This window comes from Saimiri boliviensis, chromosome 2 (assembly GCF_048565385.1).
Source record: "Saimiri boliviensis isolate mSaiBol1 chromosome 2, mSaiBol1.pri, whole genome shotgun sequence".
NCBI classification, from domain to species: domain Eukaryota; kingdom Metazoa; phylum Chordata; class Mammalia; order Primates; family Cebidae; genus Saimiri; species Saimiri boliviensis.
In genome coordinates, this window is record NC_133450.1 from 30,108,187 (window position 1) to 30,131,492 (window position 23,306).

General features: G+C 46.9%; 1 protein-coding gene and 1 long non-coding RNA gene across 7 annotated transcripts in view; one reads left to right on the plus strand and one right to left on the minus strand.

Moving 5' to 3' along the window:
• Positions 1-507: 507 nt before the first annotated feature.
• The window catches only part of LOC141583504 (uncharacterized), a 28,289-nt gene continuing 5,490 nt past the window's right edge, over positions 508-23,306 (plus strand). For both annotated transcript variants that reach the window (XR_012516134.1, XR_012516135.1), the window contains exon 1: positions 508-1,335. This is a non-coding gene — a long non-coding RNA (uncharacterized LOC141583504). The remainder of the gene's footprint in view (positions 1,336-23,306) is intronic.
• ACOT6 (acyl-CoA thioesterase 6) lies at positions 13,189-22,795 on the minus strand. Of its 5 annotated transcripts, none has more exons than XM_074393006.1 (5): positions 22,681-22,795; positions 19,989-20,602; positions 16,466-16,668; positions 15,072-15,160; positions 13,751-13,840 (listed from the first exon to the last, which is right to left on the minus strand). In XM_074393006.1, exons 1-5 carry the CDS (start codon positions 22,716-22,718, stop codon positions 13,837-13,839), a joined length of 948 nt encoding a protein of 315 aa, XP_074249107.1. In that variant the 5' UTR covers positions 22,719-22,795; the 3' UTR covers positions 13,751-13,836. The 5 variants fall into 5 exon arrangements, with proteins under 5 accessions (XP_003924561.3, XP_074249108.1, XP_074249109.1 ...); XM_074393005.1 differs by having other exon boundaries at positions 15,072-15,166; XM_003924512.4 differs by lacking the exon at positions 15,072-15,160 and having other exon boundaries at positions 13,189-13,840; positions 22,681-22,794.

Sequence of the window (23,306 nt, forward strand, 5' to 3'; positions counted from 1 at the left end):
GGCAGGAGGATCGCTTGAGCTCACTAGTCCAAGACCAGCCTGGGCAATGTAGGGAGACTCTATCTCTATAAAAAAATAAATTTTCCTGGGTGGCACACGCCTGCTGTCCCAGCTACTCTACTCTGAAGGCTGAGGTGGGAGGATCGCTTGAGCCCAGGAGGGTGAGACGGCTGTAAGCAAACAAAAGCATTTAATGCTAGAAACTTCGCAGCCATCTTATGCTGAATATAGCAAACATGCAGGGTGTATGCTCCTAAGGAACAGCGTCTGCCGCACTAGGACTCTGGCCGGTGAGCAGCCGGCAGCATAACGGTGCAGGGGATGAAATTTAGATCCTAGCCACCATTTAGGGGACTGAATGTTCCACTTGATGTCTAGGTGACAGAACGAAGGAGCTCGCTTTGTTTTCAGATGACAAACGGGCTAGCAAGCCAGCTGTCCTAAAGCAGCCAGTCGATTCCCTCACTCTGCTGCCAGACGCTCTGCGGAAAAGGGCCCGCACGTGCGGGCCGCGGGCAGACCCCCCACCCCCACCCCGCAGGCGGCCCGTTTGCAGGCGCGCGCGGGGCAGCTGGGGGTGAAGAATCAGCGCTGCACCTGGGCGGAGGCCAGCGACGGACCCGGCGGCGCCCCCTGCTGCGGCGGCGTCAGCTGGACGGTCGCCTCCACTTTGAAGGGGTTTTCAAGGCGGCCCTCGGCATCGCCTGAGGCCTGGATCCTTCCAAGCGGCCGGCCTGAGGCTCCACGCCCGTGAAGTCGCCGCCCAGAGCCGGGTCCCTGGCCCGGTCCACCCCCCTCACCGCTGTACGCCTTGTGGTGGCCTCGGTGACTGACGGCCGACACCGCAGGGTCACCCGCTCCCCCGGGCCAAGCCTTCCGCTTTCATATCCAGGCGCTCCTCGGCCAGCCCAGTCCTGGGCGTGACGGGTAAGGTCGCGGCCTTTTGGGAGAAAAGGAGCGGTGAGGATATTTGGCCTCCAGGCCTGGAGGGGAACCCAAGAGGCTCGGAGCGCGGCCGGGGCAGTCCGCCACACAGTGCCGGGACCGTTGCGGCTTAAAGTCCCGCAAGGTCTGGCGGCCTGGCGCTGGCGGCCTAGGGTCCGCCCCGAGGTGGCGGGAGGAAGGCCGGGTCCCGCAGAGCGTGGCCTCGAGGGGCAAACCCCTACAGGACCACGTGATGGGACCTGGTCTGGTCCCTGCGGCGCCACCTAGCAACGGGCTGCAAGAATAGGCGACTTCGGAGGGCCCGGGGTCCTTTGAGCTCCTTGAGGCCCCATATGGAACCGCCTGGAGGAGGCAGGATCCCCTCTCGAGTTTACCATGGACGTGTGGCGAGTAAGTTAAGGATTTTTAACAGAAAGTGCCAGCCCGTGGCTTCCTCTGAATTCTCTCTCTGGCCACTAGGGGTCAGTATTCGCGAAGCCCGATGGAAGGCCACCAAGTGTGCTAGGCTCCTAACAAATGCCTTTTCTCCCTTTAATCTTTGTCTTGAATTAAGAAAGACTGTCAAGGTTAAAGTTTAAACGTTTCCGACGAGATACTGAACTGAACTATAAAGGTAGAGATTGATCATAGAAACCGGTGGAGACACACTTCCCTGACTTTAATGGCAGCAAAGACCCAAAACCAGCCCAGGGGGAACTAGGGGATGAGCGCAAAAGGGAGCATAAATTTTGCTTTTTCATTCAAAAACCAGAACTACAGAGCCAGGCGCAGTGTCTCATGCCTGTAATCCCAACACTTTGGGAGGCCGAGGCTGGCGGATTGCCTGAGGTCAGGAGTTCGAGACCAGCCTGGCCAACATAGTGAAACTACATCTTTACTAAAAATACAAAACTTGGCTAGGCGTGGTGGTGGGCACCTGTAATCCCAGCTACTCGGAAGGCTGAGGTAGGAGAATTGCTTGAACCCGGAAGGCAGAGGCTGCAGTGAGCCCAGATTGTGCCACTGTGCTCCAGCTTGGAGGACAGAGTGAGACCCCGTCTCAGACCAAAAAAAAAAAAAAAAAAGGAGAGAGAAAGCTGAACTTCAACTGTATACCCGGAAATAAGCTCTATTGTCCTGTGGCCTGGCACAAGTATTAACAATATATATTTTTTTCATGCAGAAAAAAAAGCTTACAAGTATATTACATTTCTGTTTTTTTAAGAAAGAGAGAAGGCCTTGAACCCACAAAATAAAACCATAGTTTTACATTCATACATACATTTATATGAATATTGTATTTTGTATATGTATACAGAATGGTACTGGAATGGTTCTGGAAGGATACACTTCATAGTAACTACCCTTGGGAGAGACTGGGATTGGGTAATGATTTAAGAGGACCTTTTGTTCTATCTGTATTACTTGAATCTTTCACAGTGAGGAATGTATTGATATATGTAATTTAAAATTTGTTTTCTGGCTAGGCATGGCGGCTCATGCCTGTAATCCCAGCATTTTGGGAGACAGAGGCAGAAGGATCACTTGAGGCCAGGAGTTCAAGACCACCCTGGTCAACATAACAAGACCCGGCCGCCCATCTCTACAGATTTTTCTTTTCTTTCTTCCTTTCTTTCTTTCTTTCTTTTTTTTTTTTTAACCACCACAGCACTGAGTTTTATTAGGGATTTCATTAAGGTTAAATTTCTAGGAATGAGGGAGTCCTAGTTAGAGGGCACAAAAGCCCACAAAGTCTCCTCAGATCTCATAGTGGCTCAGGTTCTTTGGAGGGATCGTCACCCCGTTCCAGGTACAGATTATTGCACAGATACTGATCTGGCCCCACAGGCTGGTAGACAGGGCAAATCACCCCCACCCAGAACATGAACATCATGAAAGCCACGGAGCTGAAGAGCTGTATACACATGATATTCGAGAAATAGGTGTGGGGGACATATTCACATGTTTCCTGATACACATTTCTTTTTTTTTTTTTTTTTGATACGGGGTTTCACTCTTGTTACCCAGGCTGGAGTGCAATGGCGCGATCTCGGCTCACCGCAACCTCCGCCTCCTGGGTTCAGGCAATTCTCCCGCCTCAGCCTCCTGAGTAGCTGTGATTACAGGCACGCGCCACCATGCCCAGCTAATTTTTTTTTGTATTTTTAGTAGAGGCGGGTTTCACCATATTGACCAGGATGGTCTCGATCTCTTGACCTCGTGATCCACCCACCTCGGCCTCCCAAAGTGCTGGGATTACAGGCGTGAGCCACCGCGCCCAGCCCCTGATACGCATTTCTAGGTGCCATTGTATCCCCAGTTCAACCTTAGGTCTAGGTGGTCTCAGTTATACTACGCATCCCTCTCCTGCTGTGAGTGGTCAGGGAGTTTCAAGTAGTCCTCATACTCCATGCCGTCAAGGCTGGTAGTCTTCCACATGCATATTATACTTCTTAGTAGCAGAGACCCGTTCTTCTTAGGTTAAGGCCCTGGGAGCATGTCCTTGGTAATGTGATGAGGCTGTCTTTGCAACCAATGGCATCACATTCTGGGACACCCTTTGCAGTCACTGGACTCCCAGGACCCCAGCCCTGGCTGCTGCCTGTAATCTTCACCTACTACAAAATTTTTTTTCGAATAGCTGGCCGTAGTGGCTCATGTCTGTCATCCTAGCTACTCAGGACTCAGCTGCGGTGGGAGGATCACTTGAGTTAGAGGTTGTAGTGAGCTATGGATTGCACCACTGCTCCCCAGTCTGGGTGACAGAGCAAGACCTTGTCTCTAAAAATTAAAAAAAAAGAAAAGAAAAAAAAATTTTTTTTCCTACTATAGAATTCTATCTTTTTTTTTTTTTGAGACGGAGTTTCACTCTTGTTACCCAGGCTGGAGTGCAATGGCGCGATCTTGGCTCACCGCAACCTCCGCCTCCTGGGTTCAGGCAATTCTCCTGCCTCAGCCTCCTGACTAGCTGGGATTACAGGCATGCGCCACCATGCCCAGCTAATTTTTTTGTATTTTTTTTAGTAGAGACGGGGTTTCACCATGTTGACCAGGATGGTCTCGATCTCTCGACCTCGTGATCCACCCACCTCGGCCTCCCAAAGTGCTGGGATTACAAGCTTGAGCCACCGCGCCCTGCCAGAATTCTATCTTATACACCTTCATGGAGAAACATATTGTTGAAAAAAAAAATTAAAAAAAAAAAAGAATTCTATCTTAATTAGAATGCATGTGTAAAATGAGGTTAATTAACCCAAGTGAACACATTTTATTAAACTGTTTGTCAAGGAAGAAGATTATGTATATAAGTCCTAAATTTGGGGAGAAACAATCCCATTTTCAAATCTTATCCCACTTAACTATAAACAATTGCCCTGTGTCATATATTTGTCACTGAAAACATATGGCCATTGGACCAAGAGTTTCTTGTTTACAGCCATCCAACAACCTGGTTTTCTTTGAAAAGTAAGTATCTGTAAGGTACTTTTCTCTGAAAAGTAAGGACTTATTAAAGTCCTGTCTTTGGTCCTTTAGCCATAAATATTGTTGGGGCTCAGAGAACAATACCCCAAAATGAAGGCCTCAGAAGCAAATGTTTTTTCTTTGACCTTCTCCTGCCCCCTTGTCTCTGAGTCCCATTCTTCCCTGAGGCTAGCCATAAAAACTAGAATCCCTTTTCTTCTAGACAGATGGTAGAAACCAGAACTCCTTTTCCCTAAAGCCAGTGATAAAACCTCAAAATATTACTGAAATTTTCCCTTTGCCTTTCTGTGTAAAAATTGGCCGTAAACGAATTATCTGATCTACCTTATCTGACTGTAAGTTGTGATTCCCATTCTGAAGAGGGACTGCCCCACACCCAGAAAGAAGGAATGCAAGCTCAGAAAAGCCAAGAAGAATCTAGACAGACAGGCCTTGCTGGGTTTTCCCACTCAATGGGGGAATGAACACTATCCAGCCTGTGGTGTGGGGGTAAAAGAATTTACCAAGACAGTTGTAGGTAAAGAAAGGGAGATTATTTAGAGAAAGTAGGAAAATATTTAAGATTTATTAGAGAAACTAGGAAAATATTTATTAGAGAAAGGAGGAAAATCTGTTGCAAGAACATCGTTAACAGGCAGACCAGCAGAAAAGAAGTTGACTGCAAAGAAACAAAGGCTTGCTGGGGATTTTATAGAATAGTGTTTATGCTGCCTGTTGAAGAGGGATTTGTGCAGTAGTGATAACACCAAGGTTGCTGTGAGCTAACTTGCAGGGGTCTGGTGATAGTTGGGTGGAGGAAGATTATGAGTTGTTTTGTAGGAGGGCTGTGTCCTGGACCATGAAGAAAGGCAGACTTACAGCTTATCTGCTGCTTCTTTTTGCTATCCACTGATCCCACCAGCCTGACTCCCTTTCTCTAATTAGGACTCCACCCTTTTTGTCCAATCTTTTCTTTTCTTTTCTGAGACGGAGTTTCATTCTTGTTGCCAGGCTGGAGTGCAACGTCACGGTCTTTGCTTACCACAACCTCTGCCTCCCGGGTTCAAGTGATTCTCCAGCCTCAGCCTCCCAAGTAGTGAGATTACAGGCATGTGCCACCACTCCCGGCTAATTTTGTATTTTTGGTAGAGATGGGGTTTCTCCATATTCATCAGGCTGGTCTCGAACTCCTGACCTCAGATGATCCACCTGCCTCGGCCTCCCAAAGTACTGGTGAGGGAATGTGTTCTTTTTCCAGGTCCACAAGGGGGCGTAGGTTTAAGGACTAGAACTTCCCAGCGCCATGCCCCACTCCCATCTCTCTCCATCTGGGAGATTTAACGGTCTCTGTTTTAATTTTTGAGAGCGCGGGAAGAATCAAAAAGTCAATCACTCCAGCGGAAGTTCTGAGGAACTCCTTTCATTGGCCAGAGGTCTTGGAGAAGGTGGGGGTTCCTCCCAGGTTAAAAGTCCCCTTCTTCCACAACCCTTTGGACTCCATGTTTGGATCCCCTTCCACAAATACTCTCTTGTGGAAGCCTGTCTTCCCCTCCTAAACTCCATCTCTGTCTCTCAATTCCCTTCCACTCAGTGTGGAAGCTGTCTTTCTTCTCCTGGATTCCATCTTTCTGGATTCTCTCACTCAGTGTGAGAGGAGCTTTCCTTCTCTGGATTTCCCCTCTGGGATCCCCTTCTACACACTATCTCTCATGGAAGTTTTCTCTCTTCTTCTCTTTTTTTTTTTCTCTTTCTCTGCCTAAATAAATAGCTTGTCTGCAACACTGTTTGGATCTGGAATTTACTTTACAAGTGTACCACGCACCTGCTGTGGTCCCCTCTCTCATTCTTGAGAGGGCGAGAGACCAAGAACCTACAATATTCTGTCTTGGGAGCTATGCCTCCCTGGTACCACAAAACCTGGTTACACTGGGATTACAAGCATGAACCACCGTGCCCGGCTGTTGAATCATATTTCTACATGGCTGCCCATACTTGGTTGAACTTAAGTGTAAAAATGAACAGTTTCCCCTGTGTCTTTGCATTGTCTTCTTTTTTTTATTTTGAGATGGAGTCTTATTCTACCATCCAGGCTGGACTGCAGTGGCGCAATCTCAGCTCACTGCAACCTCCACCTCCTGAGTTTAAGTGATTCTCCTGCCTTGGCCTCCTGAGTAGTTGGGATTATATGCATGTGCAACCATGCCCAGCTAATTTTTGTATTTTTAGTAAAGACAGGGTTTAGCCAAGTTGGCCAGGCTGAACTCAAACTACTGACCTCAAGTGATCAGCCTGCCTCAGCCTCCCAAAGTGCTGGGATTACAAGCATGAGCTAATGTGTCCAGCCTCTTTTTTTTTTTTTTTAAATACAATGTTTTGTTCTGTTACCAAGGTTGAGTGCAGTGGTGCAATCATGGCTCACTGTAGCCTCCATCTCCTGGGCTCAAGCTATTTTCCCACCTCAGCACTCTCCCACTCTCCTAGTAGTTGGGACTACAGAAATGTGTTACCATGTCTGGCTAATTTTTTCATCTATAGAGACGGTATCTACATGTTGCCTAGGATGGTCTTGAATTCCTGGCCTCAAGCAATTCTCTAGCCTCAGCCTCTGAAAGTAGTGAGTCCAAAGAGCTGGGATTACAAGCATGAGTCACCACACCTGGCTGGATCTTCATTTTGAAGCCTCCCATAATACACATTAAATAAATTTGTATGGCTTTTCTCCAATTTGCCTTTTGAAAGTCAATTTTTTCAATGAAACTTCAGAAGGCCAAGTCTTTACCAGGCACAGTGGCTCACGCTTGTAATCCCAGCACTTTGGGAGGACAAGACAGGTGGATCACCTGAGGTCAGGAGTTTGAGACCAGCCTGGCCAACATGGTAAAACCCCTTCTCTACTAAAAGTACAAAAATTAGCCAGGTATGGTGGTAGGCACCTGTAATCCCAGCTACTTGAGAAGCTGAGGCAGGAGAATTGTTTGAACCTGGGAGGTGGAGGTTGCAGTGAGCTGAGATGGCACCATTGTATCACTGACCTCCCAGCGTTAGAAAAACAACTCAAGTAATTTTGACATATGCCTCCAAATCATTATACTGCCCATAAATATTAGATTTTGTGAGTATGTATGTTAACATGTGAAAAAATACAATGCCTTCCACAAGCTTTTATCGTCCCAGGGTTCCAAGGCCACTTTAAATGAATATGAAATAACTTACTCATGATAATTTGAAAGAATCAAGAAGTCTTTGTGTTTTCAATATCCCGAAGTATGTAACAGGTTTGTACAGATGTTTTTAAAATGGTCAGTGGTTAGAAAAAACTTGCATTTATGGCCGGGCATGGTGGCTCATGCCTGTAATTCCAGCACTTTGGGAGGCCGAGGCGGGTGAATCACCTGAGGTTGGGAGTTCAAGACCAGCCTGACCAACATGGAGAAACCCTGTCTCTACTAAAAATAAAAAATTAGCCAGATGTGGTAGCACATACCTATAATCCCAGCTACTTGGGAGACTGAGGCAGGAGAATCACTTGAATCTAGGAGGAGGAGGTTGCAACGAGCCGAGATTGAGCCACTGCACTCCAGCCTAGGCAATGGAGAATGAGACTCCATTCTTGATAACCCTTTAAACAATTCAATACTGCATGTTAACAAAGATTATGTATTTCTTTTTCTTTTTCTTATTTTGAAAAAGACTGAAGTATTGTGAGAATTACCAAATGTTACACAGACACAAAGTGAGCCCCTGCTGTTGAAAAGGGTGCTAATAGACACTCTTGACACAGGGTTGTCACAGACCTTCAATTTGTAGAAAATGTAATAAAGCAAAGCCCAATAAAACAGAGTATACCTGTATTTGAAAGTTAAAATATGTTAAGTAGCCGGGCGCGGTGGCTCAAGCCTGTAATCCCAGCACTTTGGGAGGCCGAGGCGGGTGGATCACGAGGTCGAGAGATTGAGACCATCCTGGTCAACATGGTGAAACCCCGTCTCTACTAAAAGTGCAAAAAATTAGCTGGGCATGGTGGCACGTGCCTGTAATCCCAGCTACTCAGGAGGCTGAGGCAGGAGAATTGCCTGAGCCCAGGAGGCGGAGGTTGCGGTGAGCCGAGATCGCGCCATTGCACTCCAGCCTGGGTAACAAGGGCGAAACTCCGTCTCAAAAAAAAAAAAAAAAAATATATATATATATATATATATATATATATATATATATATATATATATGTTAAGTACTTTACACAGATTATCTAATTTAATCACAACAACCTCATGAACTAGTTACTATTATTATACCCACTTCATATATGAGGCATCTAGACATAAATCCCAGGCTGCACTGCTTACTAACTGTGTGAGCCTGGATTTATGTCTACTGTAGAAGCATCCTTGATTATATTACCTGTCTTAGTGCATTTGTGTTGCTACAAAGAAGAGCTATAAAGAAAAGAGGGGTTTTTTTGTTGGGGGTAGGGGGAGCAGTCTTGCTCTGTCACCCAGGCTGGATGGAGTGCAGTGGTGTGATCATGGTTCACTGTAGCCTTGACCTACAGTGAAGTTATTCTCCCACCTCAGCATCCTGAGTAGATGGGACTACAAGTGGGTACCAAGTGAATACCACTGCACCCAGCTATATTAAAAAAAATTTTTTTTTGTAAAAATGGGCTTTCACTATGTAGTCTGGGCTGCTCTTAAACTCCTGGTCCCAAGCAATCCTTCTGCCTCAGCCTCCTAAAATGTTGAGATTACAGGCATGAGCCACCACCCCTGGCCAAAAAGAGGTTTCTTTGGCTCACAGTTCTGCAGACTCTACAAGAAGCAGAGTGCCAGCATCTGCTTGTGGGGAGGGCCTGAGACTGCTTCCACTCACTGCAGAAGGGACAGAGACCTAGCATGTGCAGATCACATGGCCAGAGAGAAGCAGGAAAGATGGGAAGGAAGTGCCTGACTCTTTTTCACAACCAGCTCTTGGGGGAGCTCTGTCACCTAGGCTGGAATGCTGTGGCATCATCATGGCTAGAATTCCTGGGCTCAACCAATCCCCCTGCCTCAGCCTCCCAAGTAGCTGGGACTACAGGTGCTCACTACCATTCCTGGTTAATTTTTAAAACATTTTAAGTAGAAACAGAGTCTTGCTAGTTTGCTCAAGAGGGTCTTGAAATCCTGGCCTCAAACAATCCTCCTACCTGGGCTTCTCAAAGTCTTAGGATTACAGGCATGAGCCACCATGCCCACCTGGGGATCAAATTTCAAATGGAATTTGGAGAGGACAACATCTAAACTGTGGCACTACCCTTTACATCACTTAATGTTTCTTAGTACGACTATCTTTGGGAGAAACCGAATTCTAAGTGATGCTTTTATTTTATGAAAGTTGTATATTTTGTGTAAGTAATTAGGTTTCCTCCTTTGCATAAACCACTATTAAATACATGACTGAATGAGTGGCCAATCTAGGTAAGTATATAGGATTCCAAAATAAGCACTATTATATTAACCTCATTTCTGGCTTAATTTTATGGATAACTTTTCTCTTTCTCTCTTCTACTTCATATTGTTTTACTCCATTTTGGATGCTTGGTAACGACCTGAGATTCTTTTTGAAATAAAGATCTCAGAGACAGGTGGCCACATACAGTCACCTCCTGGGGAAAAGCAAATACCTTTAGTTAGTGTATGCTATTTTTAGGTTGCTTTATCTGTAAGGAAGAAATTGAGGTCTAGGGCTGTGGTGTCCTAGTGCTTTAATTCATATAGATGTAGAGTCATGATCCTCCTGCATGGCTTCTGGGACTACCTTTCTGGCCTGCTACGTTCCTTGTAGCTTCCTCCTGTGATCTCCCACCCCAAAAACATGTCTATAGTAGCAGGTCCACTTGGGAGTGAGTTGAAGCAGAATTTACATCATAGAAAATTATACTACACAGGCCAGGTGCAGTGGCTCATACCCATAATCCCAGCACTTTGGGAGGCCAAGGTGGGCTGTTTGCTTGAGCCCAGGAGTTTGAGACCAGCCTGGGCAATGTAGTGAGACCTCATCTCTACAAAAAATAAAAAGGTAGCTGGGTGTGGTAGTGCATGCCTATAGTCCCAGCTACTTGGGAAGATAAGGTGAGAGGATCACTTGAGCCCAGGAGATCGAGGCTGCAGTGAGCCATGATCATGCCACTACACTCCAGCCTGGAAGACAGAGTGAGACCATCTCAAAAAAAGAAAAAAGGAAAGGAAATGAAAGAAAAATTATACTATATGGTAAATGACTACACTCAAAAACAGCGTTTAACGATTGATCATAATTAAGTTACCTCTAAGGGACATTTCATTGTTAAGATCTAATGGGCACTTGCTTGGATAGACTCAAATTGGTGAAGGATTTTATACATATCCAGAAAATCATGGGATGTGCCATGAAATCACTGAAAAACTTTCTTTTTTATTTTCTTTTTTTTGAGACAGAGTTTCACTCTTGTTGCCCAGGCTGGAGGGCAATGGTGCAATCTTAGCTCACTGCAACCTCCACCCTCCCGGGTTCAAGCGATTCTCCTGTCTCAGCCTCCCGAGTAGCTGGGATTATAGGCATGGGCCACCTTGCCCAGCTAGTTTTGTATTTTTAGTAGAGATGGGGTGTCTCCATGTTGGTCAGGCTAGTCTCGAACTCCCAACTTCAGGTGACCACCTGTGTTGGCCTCCCAAAGTGCTGGATTACAGGTGTGAGCCACCATGCCTGGCTGAAAAACTTCCTTTTGCTCAAGGAGTGAGTCTTAAACACTTCACATGGCTGGTAGCTTTCTTAACCACATGTCTTAACCACTGCAGATGGCTGGTAGCTTTCTTAACTATCATTTGCTTTCCTTCCTTATCCAACAATCTGCAATGTTCAAATATGTCTTCTAATAAGCAAATCAACTGATTTCCTAGTAATGGGCCATCCCCTAATATTTATGAGGATGGATCAGGAGTATACACAGGGACCCAGACACCCTATACCTAAATATTTCAAAATTATAAATCAAATGAACAAAGTGTTAAATAAGGTATATTCTTTTCTCCTGCCTTGATAAATATACCACCATAACAACTCATAAGGTCAGGCTCAAATTTAAAATCTTAGAATCCGTTGGAGTTCTGTACTGGTCTCTACTCTCTGCTCTGGTCTGTTACAACTCTAGATAATGCCCAGTACATTGCATTGGGTTGAGACAGACAGGTCCCTGTCCTTCTCAGGAGGAGGGTAATCAAACTAGATGGTTGTGGGAGGAAGTCTGATTTGGTAGGCATAACATGACATCCAAAGATGAAGGCTGTGGCCTGCAAGGAATTGTCCTGAGAATCTTGGCATCAAGACACTCTTCCAGGCAGGCAATGACCATATAGTGACTGAGAATCCCCTGGCAAACATAAAGGAAGTATATCCACAGGTGCAGTGCTCCAGGTCTTCAGATTGGGGTTCAGAGACAAGTCTTTTTTTTTTTTTTTTTTTTTTTTTTTGAGATGGAGTTTCGCTCTTGTTACCCAGGCTGGAGTGCAATGGCGCGATCTCGGCTCACCGCAACCTCCGCCTCCTGGGTTCAAGCAATTCTCCTGCCTCAGCCTCCCTAGTAGCTGGGACTACAGGCACGCGCCACCATGCCCAGTTCATTCTTTGTATTTTTAGTAGAGACGGGGTTTCACCATGTTGACCAGGACGGTCTCAATCTCTTGACCTCGTGATCCACCCGCCTCGGCCTCCCAAAGTGCTGGGATTACAGGCTTGAGCCACCGCGCCCGGCCTCTTTTTTTCTTTTGATACAGAGATTAGCTCTTGTTGCTCAGGCTGGAGTGCAGTGGCATGATCTCGGCTCACTGCAACCTCTGCCTCCTGAGTTGAAGCAGTTCTCCCGCCTCACCCTCCCAAGAGGCTGGGATTACAGGCGCCCACAACCACGCCTGGCTAATTTTTTGTATTTTTAGTAGACACGAGCTTTCATCATGTTGGCCAGGCTGGTCTTGAACTCCTGACCTCAAGTGATTCACACGTTTCAACCTCCCAAAGTGCTGGGATTATAGGCGTGAGCCACCGTGCCCAGCCCAGGGACAAGTCTTGAATAAACATTCAGCAATGTGTATGGGTAATAATGAGATAGAGTCCATTCCTTAAGGCACTCAGGTGGCCAGGTTTCCAAAACTCAGATGTGGTCAGTTAGGGCCAAAGGGGATATGAGACTCCAGAGCAATACCAAATGTCAGTCCTCAAAAAGGGGACACAAGGCCAAAGCTAGGCCAGCCACTGAGAGTTGGGAAAGCACTTCTTACATGTCTCTCGGTTAAGGTGAAGACCGGTCCAACCAATAAGATCAAAGTTAAGCCTATGTGGACACAGCAGTGAAGGAAGGCAAGTTGCAAAGGCTGAGAATCAGGGAGGACCCGATAAGGAAGCTGAGCTGGCTTTGTCCCAAAAAAAGTTCCTACATGCTCTGGAAAACCCAACATAGGCTGGGTATGGAGGCTCACACCTGTAACCCCAGCACTTTGGGAGGCTCAGGTAAGCAGATCACTTGAGGCCAGGAGTTCAAGACCAGCCTGGCCAACATGGCAAAACCTCATCTCTACTAAAAAATATAAAAACTAGCTGGGTGCCATGGCACGTGCTTGTAATCCCTGCTACTCAGGAAGCCGAGGTGGGAGAATAGCTTGAACCTGGGAGGCAGAGGTTACCGTGAGCCGAGATTGCGCCACTGCACATCCAGCCTATGTGATAGAGTGAGACTCTATCTTACAAAAAAAAAAAAAAAAAAAGAAAGAAAGAAAAGAAAACTCAACACAAGATATATGAATAGGATTTTTATTAAGGGTATCTGGTCTGTGGCTACAATGTTACATTTTACTGTGCTTGACAGATTTTTTACCATTGAGATGTTTATGGAAGAAAGTTTGAATTTGCTGCCAGGCATCTACCTGTGCCTTTGAGTGAGCCTTTGGCTCACCTCCATAGACTATTGCTTCACCCAAAACTGCATGCACAGAGACTCTAGAAAGAGGAAAATAAGGTGGATTAATAGAATGACCAGTGCCTGGGTAACAGATTATCTGGGGTCTTTCTTTCCCATGGGCTTGTAACCTTTCAGAGGCTATCTGAGCGTAGAATTCACTCTTCCAGCTTTGATCATCCATGCCAACAATGAACAAGAAAGGCCCCTGGGCCTTTTCCAGTGGAATAAGACTTTGGTGATTGTATTCCTCCAATGGATTGCTCCAAGTGTCCATGAAATTGAAAAATCCTGACTTAGTTTTTTTTATTTTTCCTGTATCACTGACAAGTTGAGGAATAATCATATCTCTGTAATGCAGAGGAGCTATTGTGTTGGCTACACAGCCATTAATAACTACAGTGGCTGTGATGCCCTTCAAGAAAGAAGCCATTGAGAGACACAGGTCACCTCCTTTGGAAAATCCAAGAAGCCCAATACTAGGACCTTTCACCTGTTGAGGAAAAAGAGAAAGAAAACAAGCTTAGAATTCATAAATGAAGGTCACAGACAGTGATTTTACATTCTCTAAGTAGCCTTCTTTCTTTTTTTTTTTTTTTTTTTGAGATCGAATCTCACTCTGTTACCCAGGCTGGCGTGCAGTGGCGCAATCTTGGCTCACTGCAACCTCCGCCTCCCAGGCTCAGGTGATTCTCATGCCTCAGCCTCCCGAGTAGCTGGGATTACAGGCGTGCAGCCCCACGTCCATCTAATTTTTGTATTTTTAGTGGGGATGGGGTTTCACCATGTTGGCCAGGCTGGTCTCAAACTCCTGACCTCAAGTGATCCACCCACTTTGAGACCTCCCAAAGTGCTAGGATTATAGGTGTGAGCCACTGCACATGGCTGGTAGCTTTCTTAACTATCATTTGCTTTCCTTCTTTATCCAACAATCTTCAAAGTTCAAATATATCTTCTAATAAGCAAATCAGCTGATATCCTAGTAACGGGCCATCCCCTAGTATTTCTGAGGACGAGTCAGGAGTATACAAAGGGGCCCAGACACCCTGTACCTAAATATTTCAAAATTATAAATCAAATGAACAAAGCCTTAAATAAGGTATATTCTTTTTTCCTGCCTTGATAAATATACCACCATAACAGTTCCTAAGGTCAGGCTCAAATTTAAAATCTTGGAATCCACTGGAGTTCTGTACTGGAACATGACACAGGGGAGAGCCAGTCCCTGGATCCTGCACCACACTTCTCTTCCATCCCTGGCTTCTTCATGGACCTTAAGAGGCCTCTCACACATGTGTGTCGACACCCCAGCCTGCATGTTTAAGGCCAAGGTATTTATACACTGATGAACTCAGAAAAGAGGCTTAGGGCCTGGAAGCAGGATCAGAGCTGTTTGGCAGACAATTCTGGTCTGCCAGATCCCAAGAACACTGGGGGTTGTGAGGAAACCCTGAAGAATATCTTATATCTTAACATTGGCATGTCTGGGTCTCTTTAAACCTGGATGATAACAGAGTATCTATCATCCATTTTTAGTTATACATAAGTGTTTTTGTTGGTGGTGGTGGTGGGGTTTTTTTGAGATGGGGTTTTACTCTTGTTGCCTAGGCTGAAGTGCAATGGTGCAATCTCAGCTCACTGCAACCTCTGCCTCCTGTAGCTGGATTACAGGTGTGCACTACCATGCCCTGCTAATTTTTGTATTAGTAGAGATGGGGTTTCACCGTGTTGACCAGGCTGGTCTCAAACTCCAGACTTCAGGTGATCTGCCCGCCTTGGCCTCCCAAAGTGCTGGGATTACAGATGTGAGCCACTGCAACTGGCCAAAATATTTTAATTAATTTTTTCTGTTATCAGATAAGGACTTTCTTTACAAAACCATAACTATCATACCCAACAAAATTAATGATTACTTCATGTCATCAAATATACCATTCTTATTCAAGTGTCTCCAGTTGTCTTCTTTTTTTCTTTTTTGAGGTGGAGTTGTGCTGTCTCACTGTCTCACCCAGGCTAGAGTGCAGTGGCACGATCTTGGCTCACCACAACCTCTGCCTCCCAGGTTCAAGTGATTCCCCTGCCTCAGCCTCCTGAGTAGCTGGGACTACAGGTGGACACTAACATGCCTGGCTAGTTTTTTGTATTTTAGTACAGACAGGGTTTCACCGTGTTGGACAGGATGGTCTCCATCTTCTGACCTTGTGATCTACCCGCCTTGGCCTCCAGAAGTGCTGGGATTACAGGCGTGAGCCACTGCGCCTGGCCAACAAGTTGTCTTAAAAAATATCTCTTTATAGTCATTTTCTCTATATGCATTTACATTCATCTTATTAAGGAGAAAAATTGAACTCCAGAGAGTAACTTCCTTCTTCAGAATCATAAGGCCACTTTGTAGTAGACGCAGAGCCAGAACTCTTTTTAGTCCCACGTGCTTTGAATTTCGGTACACAATTACAAAGACAACTAAATAGTCAAGTCTTTTTTTGTTTGTAGATCCAAACCAATTTTTTTGTTTGTTTTTTTTTTGAGATGGAGTCTTGCTCTGTTGCCAGGCTGGAGTGCAGTGGCACAATCTCAGCTCACTGCAAACTCCGCCTCCTCGATTCAAGTTGATTCTTCCGCCTCAGCCTCCCGAGAAGCTGGGACCACAGGCATGTGCCACCATGACCAGCTAATTTTTGTATTTTTAGTAGAAGTAGAGATGGTGTTTCACCATGTTGGCCAGGATGGTCTCAATCTCTTGACCTTGTTATCTGCCCACCTCGGCCTCCCAAAGTGCTAGGATTACAGGCATGAGCCACCTCGCCCACCCAATAGTCAAGTCTTAAGGCATTAGAGAGAGAGATGGAGAAAACAGAAATAATAATCCTAGTATAATAATGTTTTTTGAGACGAGGGTCTCACTAAGTGTTCCCCAGGCGGTCTTAAATGCCTGAGGTCAAGCAACCCTCGCCTTCCAGGTAGCTGGGACTACAGATGTGCATCACCATGCCCAGCTTCTATCCTAAAACTTCTGAAGGAGACTTGGCATCTCCTGGCATGTTTCTAGTTCCCAGTGTTCAGCTGTCCATCAGCTCTACCTGCTCTCTTCTACACTCAGGTGATCACCAGAACCCACCTTTGGATGATGCAGCATAAAGTCCACAGCTTCTTCAAAGTACTCCAGGTGTATATCATTCAGATGTTCGGGGAGGTCTTCAAATCTGAAATAAGCCAGAGCAAGCACAGCAAAACCGTGTCTGGCCAGGAGGCTGGCCCTGTATTCACAAAGGCCACCACCACTCCCAAATAGATCAATGATCCCGGGAAAGGGCCCCTTGCCTGGAGAACATCACAAGGAGCTTTAGAGTCTCAAAACACACTAAGTAAACAAGTTTTTGAAGCCAAGGAGATTGAGGGTAGAGAGATTGGCAGAAAAAGAACAAAATGTCTTATTTTCTTAATAATAATAATATAGAGGGATAAAAAACTACATATTGGGTACAATATACACTACTCAGGTGAGAGGTGCACTAAAATCTCAGAGTTCATCACTATACAGGTCGTCCATGTAACTCCAAGCCACGTATACACTAAAAGCTAATGAAATAGTTTTTTTATTTTTTATTTTTGGACAGAGTCTTACTCTATCTCCTAGGCTGAAGTGCAGTAGCGCAATCTCGGCTCACTGCAACCTCTGCCTCCTGGGTTCAAGCCATTCTTCTGTCTCAGCCTCCCAAGTAGGTGGAATTACAGGCATGTATCCGCACGCTGGCTAATTTTTTTGCATTTTTAGTAGACAGCGTTTCACCATGTTGGCCAGGCTGGTCTTGAACTCCTGACCTCAGGTGATCCACCCACCAGGGCCTCCCAAAGTGCTGGGATTACAGGTGTGAGCCACCGTGCCCAGCTTTGTTTTGTTTTTTTTTTTTTTTTTGAGACGAGCTTCGCTCTTGTTACCCAGGCTGGAGTGCAATGGCGCAATCTTGGCTCACCGCAACCTCCACTTCCTGGGTTCAAGCAATTCTCCTGCCTCAGCCTCCCTAGTAGCTGGGACTACAGGCATGCGCCACCATGCCCAGCTAATTTTTTGTATTTTTAGTAGAGACGGGGTTTCACCATGTTGACCAGGATGGTCTCGATCTCTTGACCTCATGATCCACCTGCCTCAGCTTCCCAAAGTGCTGGGATTACAGGCGTGAGCCACCGCACTTGGCGGCCTTGTCTGTTTTTAATGAAAGCTTTTAGTCGATTCTTAGTATGATTTTTTTTTTTTTTTTTTTTTTTTTTTTTTTTTTTTTGAGATAGGGTCTTGCCCTTTCACCCAGGCTGGAGTACAGTGGCACGATCTTGGCTCACTGCAACCTTGCCTCCCAGGTTCAAGCAATTCTCCCTCCTCAGCCTCCCTAGTAGCTGTGACTACATGTGTGAGCCACTATGCCTGGCTAATTTTTTTGTATTATGTTTTTAGTAGAGGTGGAGTTTTGCCATGTTGGCCTAGCTGGTCTTGAATTACTGGCCTCAAGTGATCCACCCGCCTCAGCTTTCCACAGTGCTAGGTTACATGCCTGAGCCACTGCTCCTGGCCCAGTCAGTATTATTTATTGAGCTCCTACTATATCTTTGGTAAAGCCTCTAGGAATATAGATATTTAGAAATCTGTAAGACCCAGTTCTACCCCCAACAATTTATAGTGTAGTGGGCAGCCATGAGTTAAGGCTAAGATTGCTGAAGACCTGTAAAACTAAAGCATGGTCTCTTGTTTTGAAGAATAATTACAGAATTCAGTTTAAGGATTCTGTGTACTGTTGCAACTCTAGAATTTATTTTTATTTTATTTATTTATTTATTTCACAGGGTTTCACTCTGTTGCCTAGGCTGGAATGCAATAGTGTGATCTTGGCTCACTGCAATCTCCACCTCCTGATATCAAGCAATTCTCCCACCTCAGCCTCCCAAGCAGCTGGGACTACAGGTGCACACCACCATGCCTGCCTGACTTTTTTTTTTTTTTTTTTTTTTGGTAGAGACAGAGTTTCACCATGTTGCCCAGGCTGGTCTTGAACTCCTGGGCTCAAGTAATCCGCCCACCTCAGCCTCCCAAAGTGCTGGGATTACAGACTTGAGCCACGGTGCCCAGTTCAGCATTTTCTATGGTAGAGGTTTAAGTCAGCAATTTCGTTGGACGGGATTAATCTGGGGTCTTCTTTCTAGGCCACCTTTACATAGAAAGCATCCTGTGTTTAGACTAGGGTTCCTCGGGCCGGGTGCGGTGGCTCAAGCCTGTAATCCCAGCACTTTGGGAGGCCGAGGCGGGTGGATCACAAGGTCAAGAGATCGAGACCATCCTGGTCAACTTGGTGAAACCCCGTCTCTACTAAAAATACAAAAAATTAGCTGGACATAGTAGCGCGTGCCTGTAATCCCAGCTACTCAGGAGGCTGAGGCAGGAGAATTGCCTGAACCCAGGAGGCGGAGGTTGTGGTGAGCCGAGATCGCGCCATTGCACTCCAGCCTGGGTAACAAGAGCGAAACTACGTCTCAAAAAAAAAAAAAAAAAAAAAAAAAAGACTAGGGTTCCTCAACCTTAGCAGTGTAGACATTTGGAGCAAGATAATTCTTTGTTCTGTCGGTTTTCCTATGCGTTGTGGAGTTTAGCAGCACCTCTGGCCTCTGCCTGCTAGATGCCAACAGCATGTCTCCCTTCAGGTATGACAACCCAGAATGTCTCCAAATATTGCCAAACATCGTCCCCCAGGGAAGGCGAAAAATCACTTCAGGTTGAGAACCAGGGACAGCACGGTTATGATAGAAGGGAGGGGACTGTCAGGCAGTTCTGTGTGGTTTTTTTTTTTTTTGTTTTTTTGTTTTTTTGTTTTTTTTTTTGAGACGGAGTTTCGCTCTTGTTACCCAGGCTGGAGTGCAATGGCGCGATCTCGGCTCACCGCAACCTCCGCCTCCTGGGTTCAGGCAATTCTCCTGCCTCAGCCTCCTGAGTAGCTGGGATTATAGGCACAGACCACCATGCCCAGCTAACTTTTTGTATTTTTAGTAGAGATGGGGTTTCACCATGTTGACCAGGTTGGTCTCGATCTCTCGACCTCGTGATCCGCCTGCCTCAGCCTCCCAAAGTGCTGGGATTACAGGCTTGAGCCACCGCGCCCGGCTCTGTGTGTGTTTTTAAATGATTCTAGGGCATTGCTACTTTTGTGAATTTTAGCTTCTTTGGAAGTTTGATGTGACGAGAGGCAAAAACCATTCTTGCACATCAGCTTCAGGTTTTGCCCAACTCATATTCAAACACAACCACGTGGCTGGCAGATAGTGGCTCTCATAAATAGATAGTAAGTTGAATGCACTATTCAGCACAGGTAAAAATTGATAGTGCCTCGGTGGGGAGGGACGTGAAACTTGGAAAGACTGGAGTAGCTACTCAGGAGGCTGAGGCGTGAACACTGGAGCCCAAGAGGCTGCAGTGTGAGCTATCCAGCCATGGCACTCCCGCCTGGGCAACATAAGGCACCTAGAGACTCAGAATCCATGACAGACTCTGGAGAGAAGTAGCAAGTTCAGGGATATTCCACGTCACGTGATTCCCAGGACAAGCAAGGGGCCGACAGGGATTGCGGAGCTCGACCAAGTTCTGAGCCGAAGCTACTCACCTGGCGGCAGGAAGAGCGCGGCGCGTACCCGGCCGGCACGTACCGGCTCGCGCTGCACGCCGGGCTGGAGGAAGTCGCGCTCATGCCGCGCCTGGCACAGCAGCCTCCCGGGCTCGGGGTCGTGGCCGTCCAGCACCTCCAGCTCCACGGGGAAGGGTGTCCGCACGTCGCGCTTCACCAGCCGCCCCCAGGCTTCCTCCGGCTTCAACGCCCAGAGCAGCCCCATGGGCTCGCACCCCACGAAGCTGCCGCCCAACGCGGGCGCGCGCTCCAGGTCCAGCTCCCCGCGGGCGTCGGCGCGGTAGCGCGCGTGGGCCCGGAAGAGCGCGCCTTTCTCGTCGCGCAGGGACGCGCGCAGCGTGACCGGCTGCTCGGGGGCCAGGCCGCGCACGGCGATGCGCACCGGCTCGTCCCAGCAGCTGCGGCCAGCGGGCTCCAGGATCAGCGTTGCTGCCATTCCGACCTGGGTAGAATAGGGTCGACCCAGCTCCGCCGAGTCGGTGGGCGGGCCTGACGGCTTTGCCCACCACAGGAAAGCCGTCGAGGGCGGAACCCTTAACTGTACTCCCATTGGTTGGAATTGAGGACAGGTTCCAAGCCGCTGCGTGGGGCGCCTAGAATTTGTGCAAACACAGCAGTGTCCCAAATGATAGAATAACTGCTGAAATAAGAGTTAATGACTAATCTGGCCGGGCCCGGTGGCTCACGCCTATAATTCTAGCCCTTTAAGAGAAGGAGGTTGGTGGATCACACCCGAAGTCAGAAATTCGAGACCAGCCTGACCAACACAGCGAAACCCCATCTCTACTAAAAATACAAAATTAGCCAGGTGTGGTAGTGCATGCCTATAATCCCGGCTACTAGGGAGGCTGAGGCAGGAGAATTGCTTGAACCCGGGAGGCAGAGGCTGCAGTGAGCCGAGATTGCACCATTGCAGCCTTGGCAACAAGGGCAAAACTCCGTCTCAAAAAAAGAAAAAAGTGAATGACTATCCCTGCAATCCAACGTAGTGAGTGTCGAAATAGAGGTACGAAAACCACTGAGAGGTAAAGGATTGAGAGAGATGCAGTTCAAAAATTTAGATTTTGAAAAAGCATCCCAGGTGATTGTATTCGGGTGATTTGTGGAGAAACATGGTCATAATTCACCCCTTACCCTTCAGTCCCTTACCAAGCCTTTTTTTCTAGAGCTAATTGTAAGGGTTATTGCCGAGTTTAAAATGAGGAAACTGAGGCCAATATAAAAAAATGAAAATCCAATTTATTCAACTCCCGGGCGAGGTTCCATGGTCCCGGGGGAAGGGGCCAGGGAAGTCGCGCTAACTTCCTGGGGCGTCGGGTTTTTATGGCTAGGAGGAACGAGCAACAGCCGGGTTCTCTGATTGACTCCCATGGAGCGGGACTGAGACGGGGCTGGGCGCTATTGGTTGGCGGGTAGTTGGGCGAGTTTTCTGGTGGGAGAGCCGGCCAGGAGCCTTGCATCAGCTGGAGCCTGTCAGGAGAGCCATGCGGCAGAGCTAGGGGCCGAGTGCAGAGCCTGGTGCCGGGTGCAGAGGCCGGTGTGTCCAACCTCCCAGCGAGGCAACTGGCTTTACACTAACGGTACCTGAAGCAAAGCTGATGTTTGGGGAGGCAGACCTGGCAGAGTTCTGGTCTGACCCTGATCCTTAATACTAAAACCTGATGATCTTTAGCAAGAAACATAACCCTCTAAATTCAATTTTTGTTTTTATTTGTTTTGACAGAGTCCCGCTCAGTTGCCCAGGCTGGAATGCAGTGGTGCAATCTTGGCTCACTGCAACCGCTGCCTCCCGGGCTCAAGTCATTCTCCTAACTCAGCCTCCCAAGTAGCTAGGATTACAGGCACCCAACACCATGCCTGGCTAATTTTTGTATTTTTAGTAGAGATGAGGTTTCACCATGTTGGCCAGCCTGGCCTTGAACCCTTGACCTCAGGTAATCCTCCCACCTCAGCCTCCCAAAGTGTTGGGATTACAGGCGTGGGCCACCGTGTGCAGCCTAAATTCAGTTTTCTTATCTGAACAGGCTTATTGGGACCATTAAATGGGCTAACGTGTAAAAACACTACACTGGCACACCTATAGGGTTAGTACCCAGTGAAAATTTTGTTTCGTTTCTCAACTCACAAATCTCATCAGTGTTAGAGTTCCTTTTGGATTGTGTGTATACAGAGTTCTAACAGTAAGTAAGTGGCACTCTCAGCCTGTGTAATTGAGGAGAGTTTTATAAAGGTACTATCTACAAAGGCATGGACGAGGTTTAAAAACAGAGACAGTGAAACAAGATTTGGTGTAGAACCCTGAATCTGAAGGTTCAAGGGAAGGGGGCAGTCTCGTAGGAGTTGTAGCTTTTCTAGAGGGCATGGTTTGTGGCAGGAAGGAGGAGACTATAAATTCCTTGACTCTCCTGTTTTTCAGTATCTTGCTAATGCCTCTTTTTGGCCAAACCCAACCATACAGCTCAGCCTAGCTGGGAACATAGCAGGGTAGAGAAGGGAGAAGAGCATATAGTGACACCTAGCTCAATAAACATGTATAAACTGAACAAAAAGGTATTAGACTATATGAAGCAAGTTCACTGTGTGCTGGTTACCAACTCGTTTGAGTCCAGTGAGACAAAACAGATGCACGTATTTAATACAGCAATGTACATTAACTGGATTTATTACTTACAGATAGGCAGCAAAGGATGACAGAAGCCTAAGAATCATTGCAAGCCAGTCCTCCAGTGCTCAGGAATGCTGCGGGGTGGTGGAGTCTCATGTGCATGTGCCCACTTGCACTTCAGCTGCCCTGAGTTTTGTAATCTGGGGTGGGTCATGTGACTGCTGGGTTAAAACATTGGAAGACATCCTGTTCGTAGGGAGGGACTGGGATAGAGCCAGGGCCATTCCAGCCATCCATTCCTATCTTGGGATGTTACATTTCCATCACATTCTATGGTTATTCTTGATAACTACTCGTGAGAAAGAGGGGAGAGCTGAGTCAGTCCAAGGCCAACCAGAGAACTGCCCTGCAGACTGTCCCCAACCCAGGTATCACCCTTAGCAAACCTAATACATTTCATAGGCCCTCCAGACTCCCAGGATCTGGAGGCAGAAGTTTGTCTGATCATATTAATGTGGCACTTCGGCCGGGCATAGTGGCTTACACCTGTAATTCAAGGGCTTTGGGAGCCTGAGGTGGGCAGATCACTTGGGGTCAGGTGTTTGAGACCCTCTTGGCCAACCCTGTCTCTACTAAAAATACAAAAATTAGCTGAATGTGGTGGGGCACGCCTGTAATCCCAGCTACTTAGG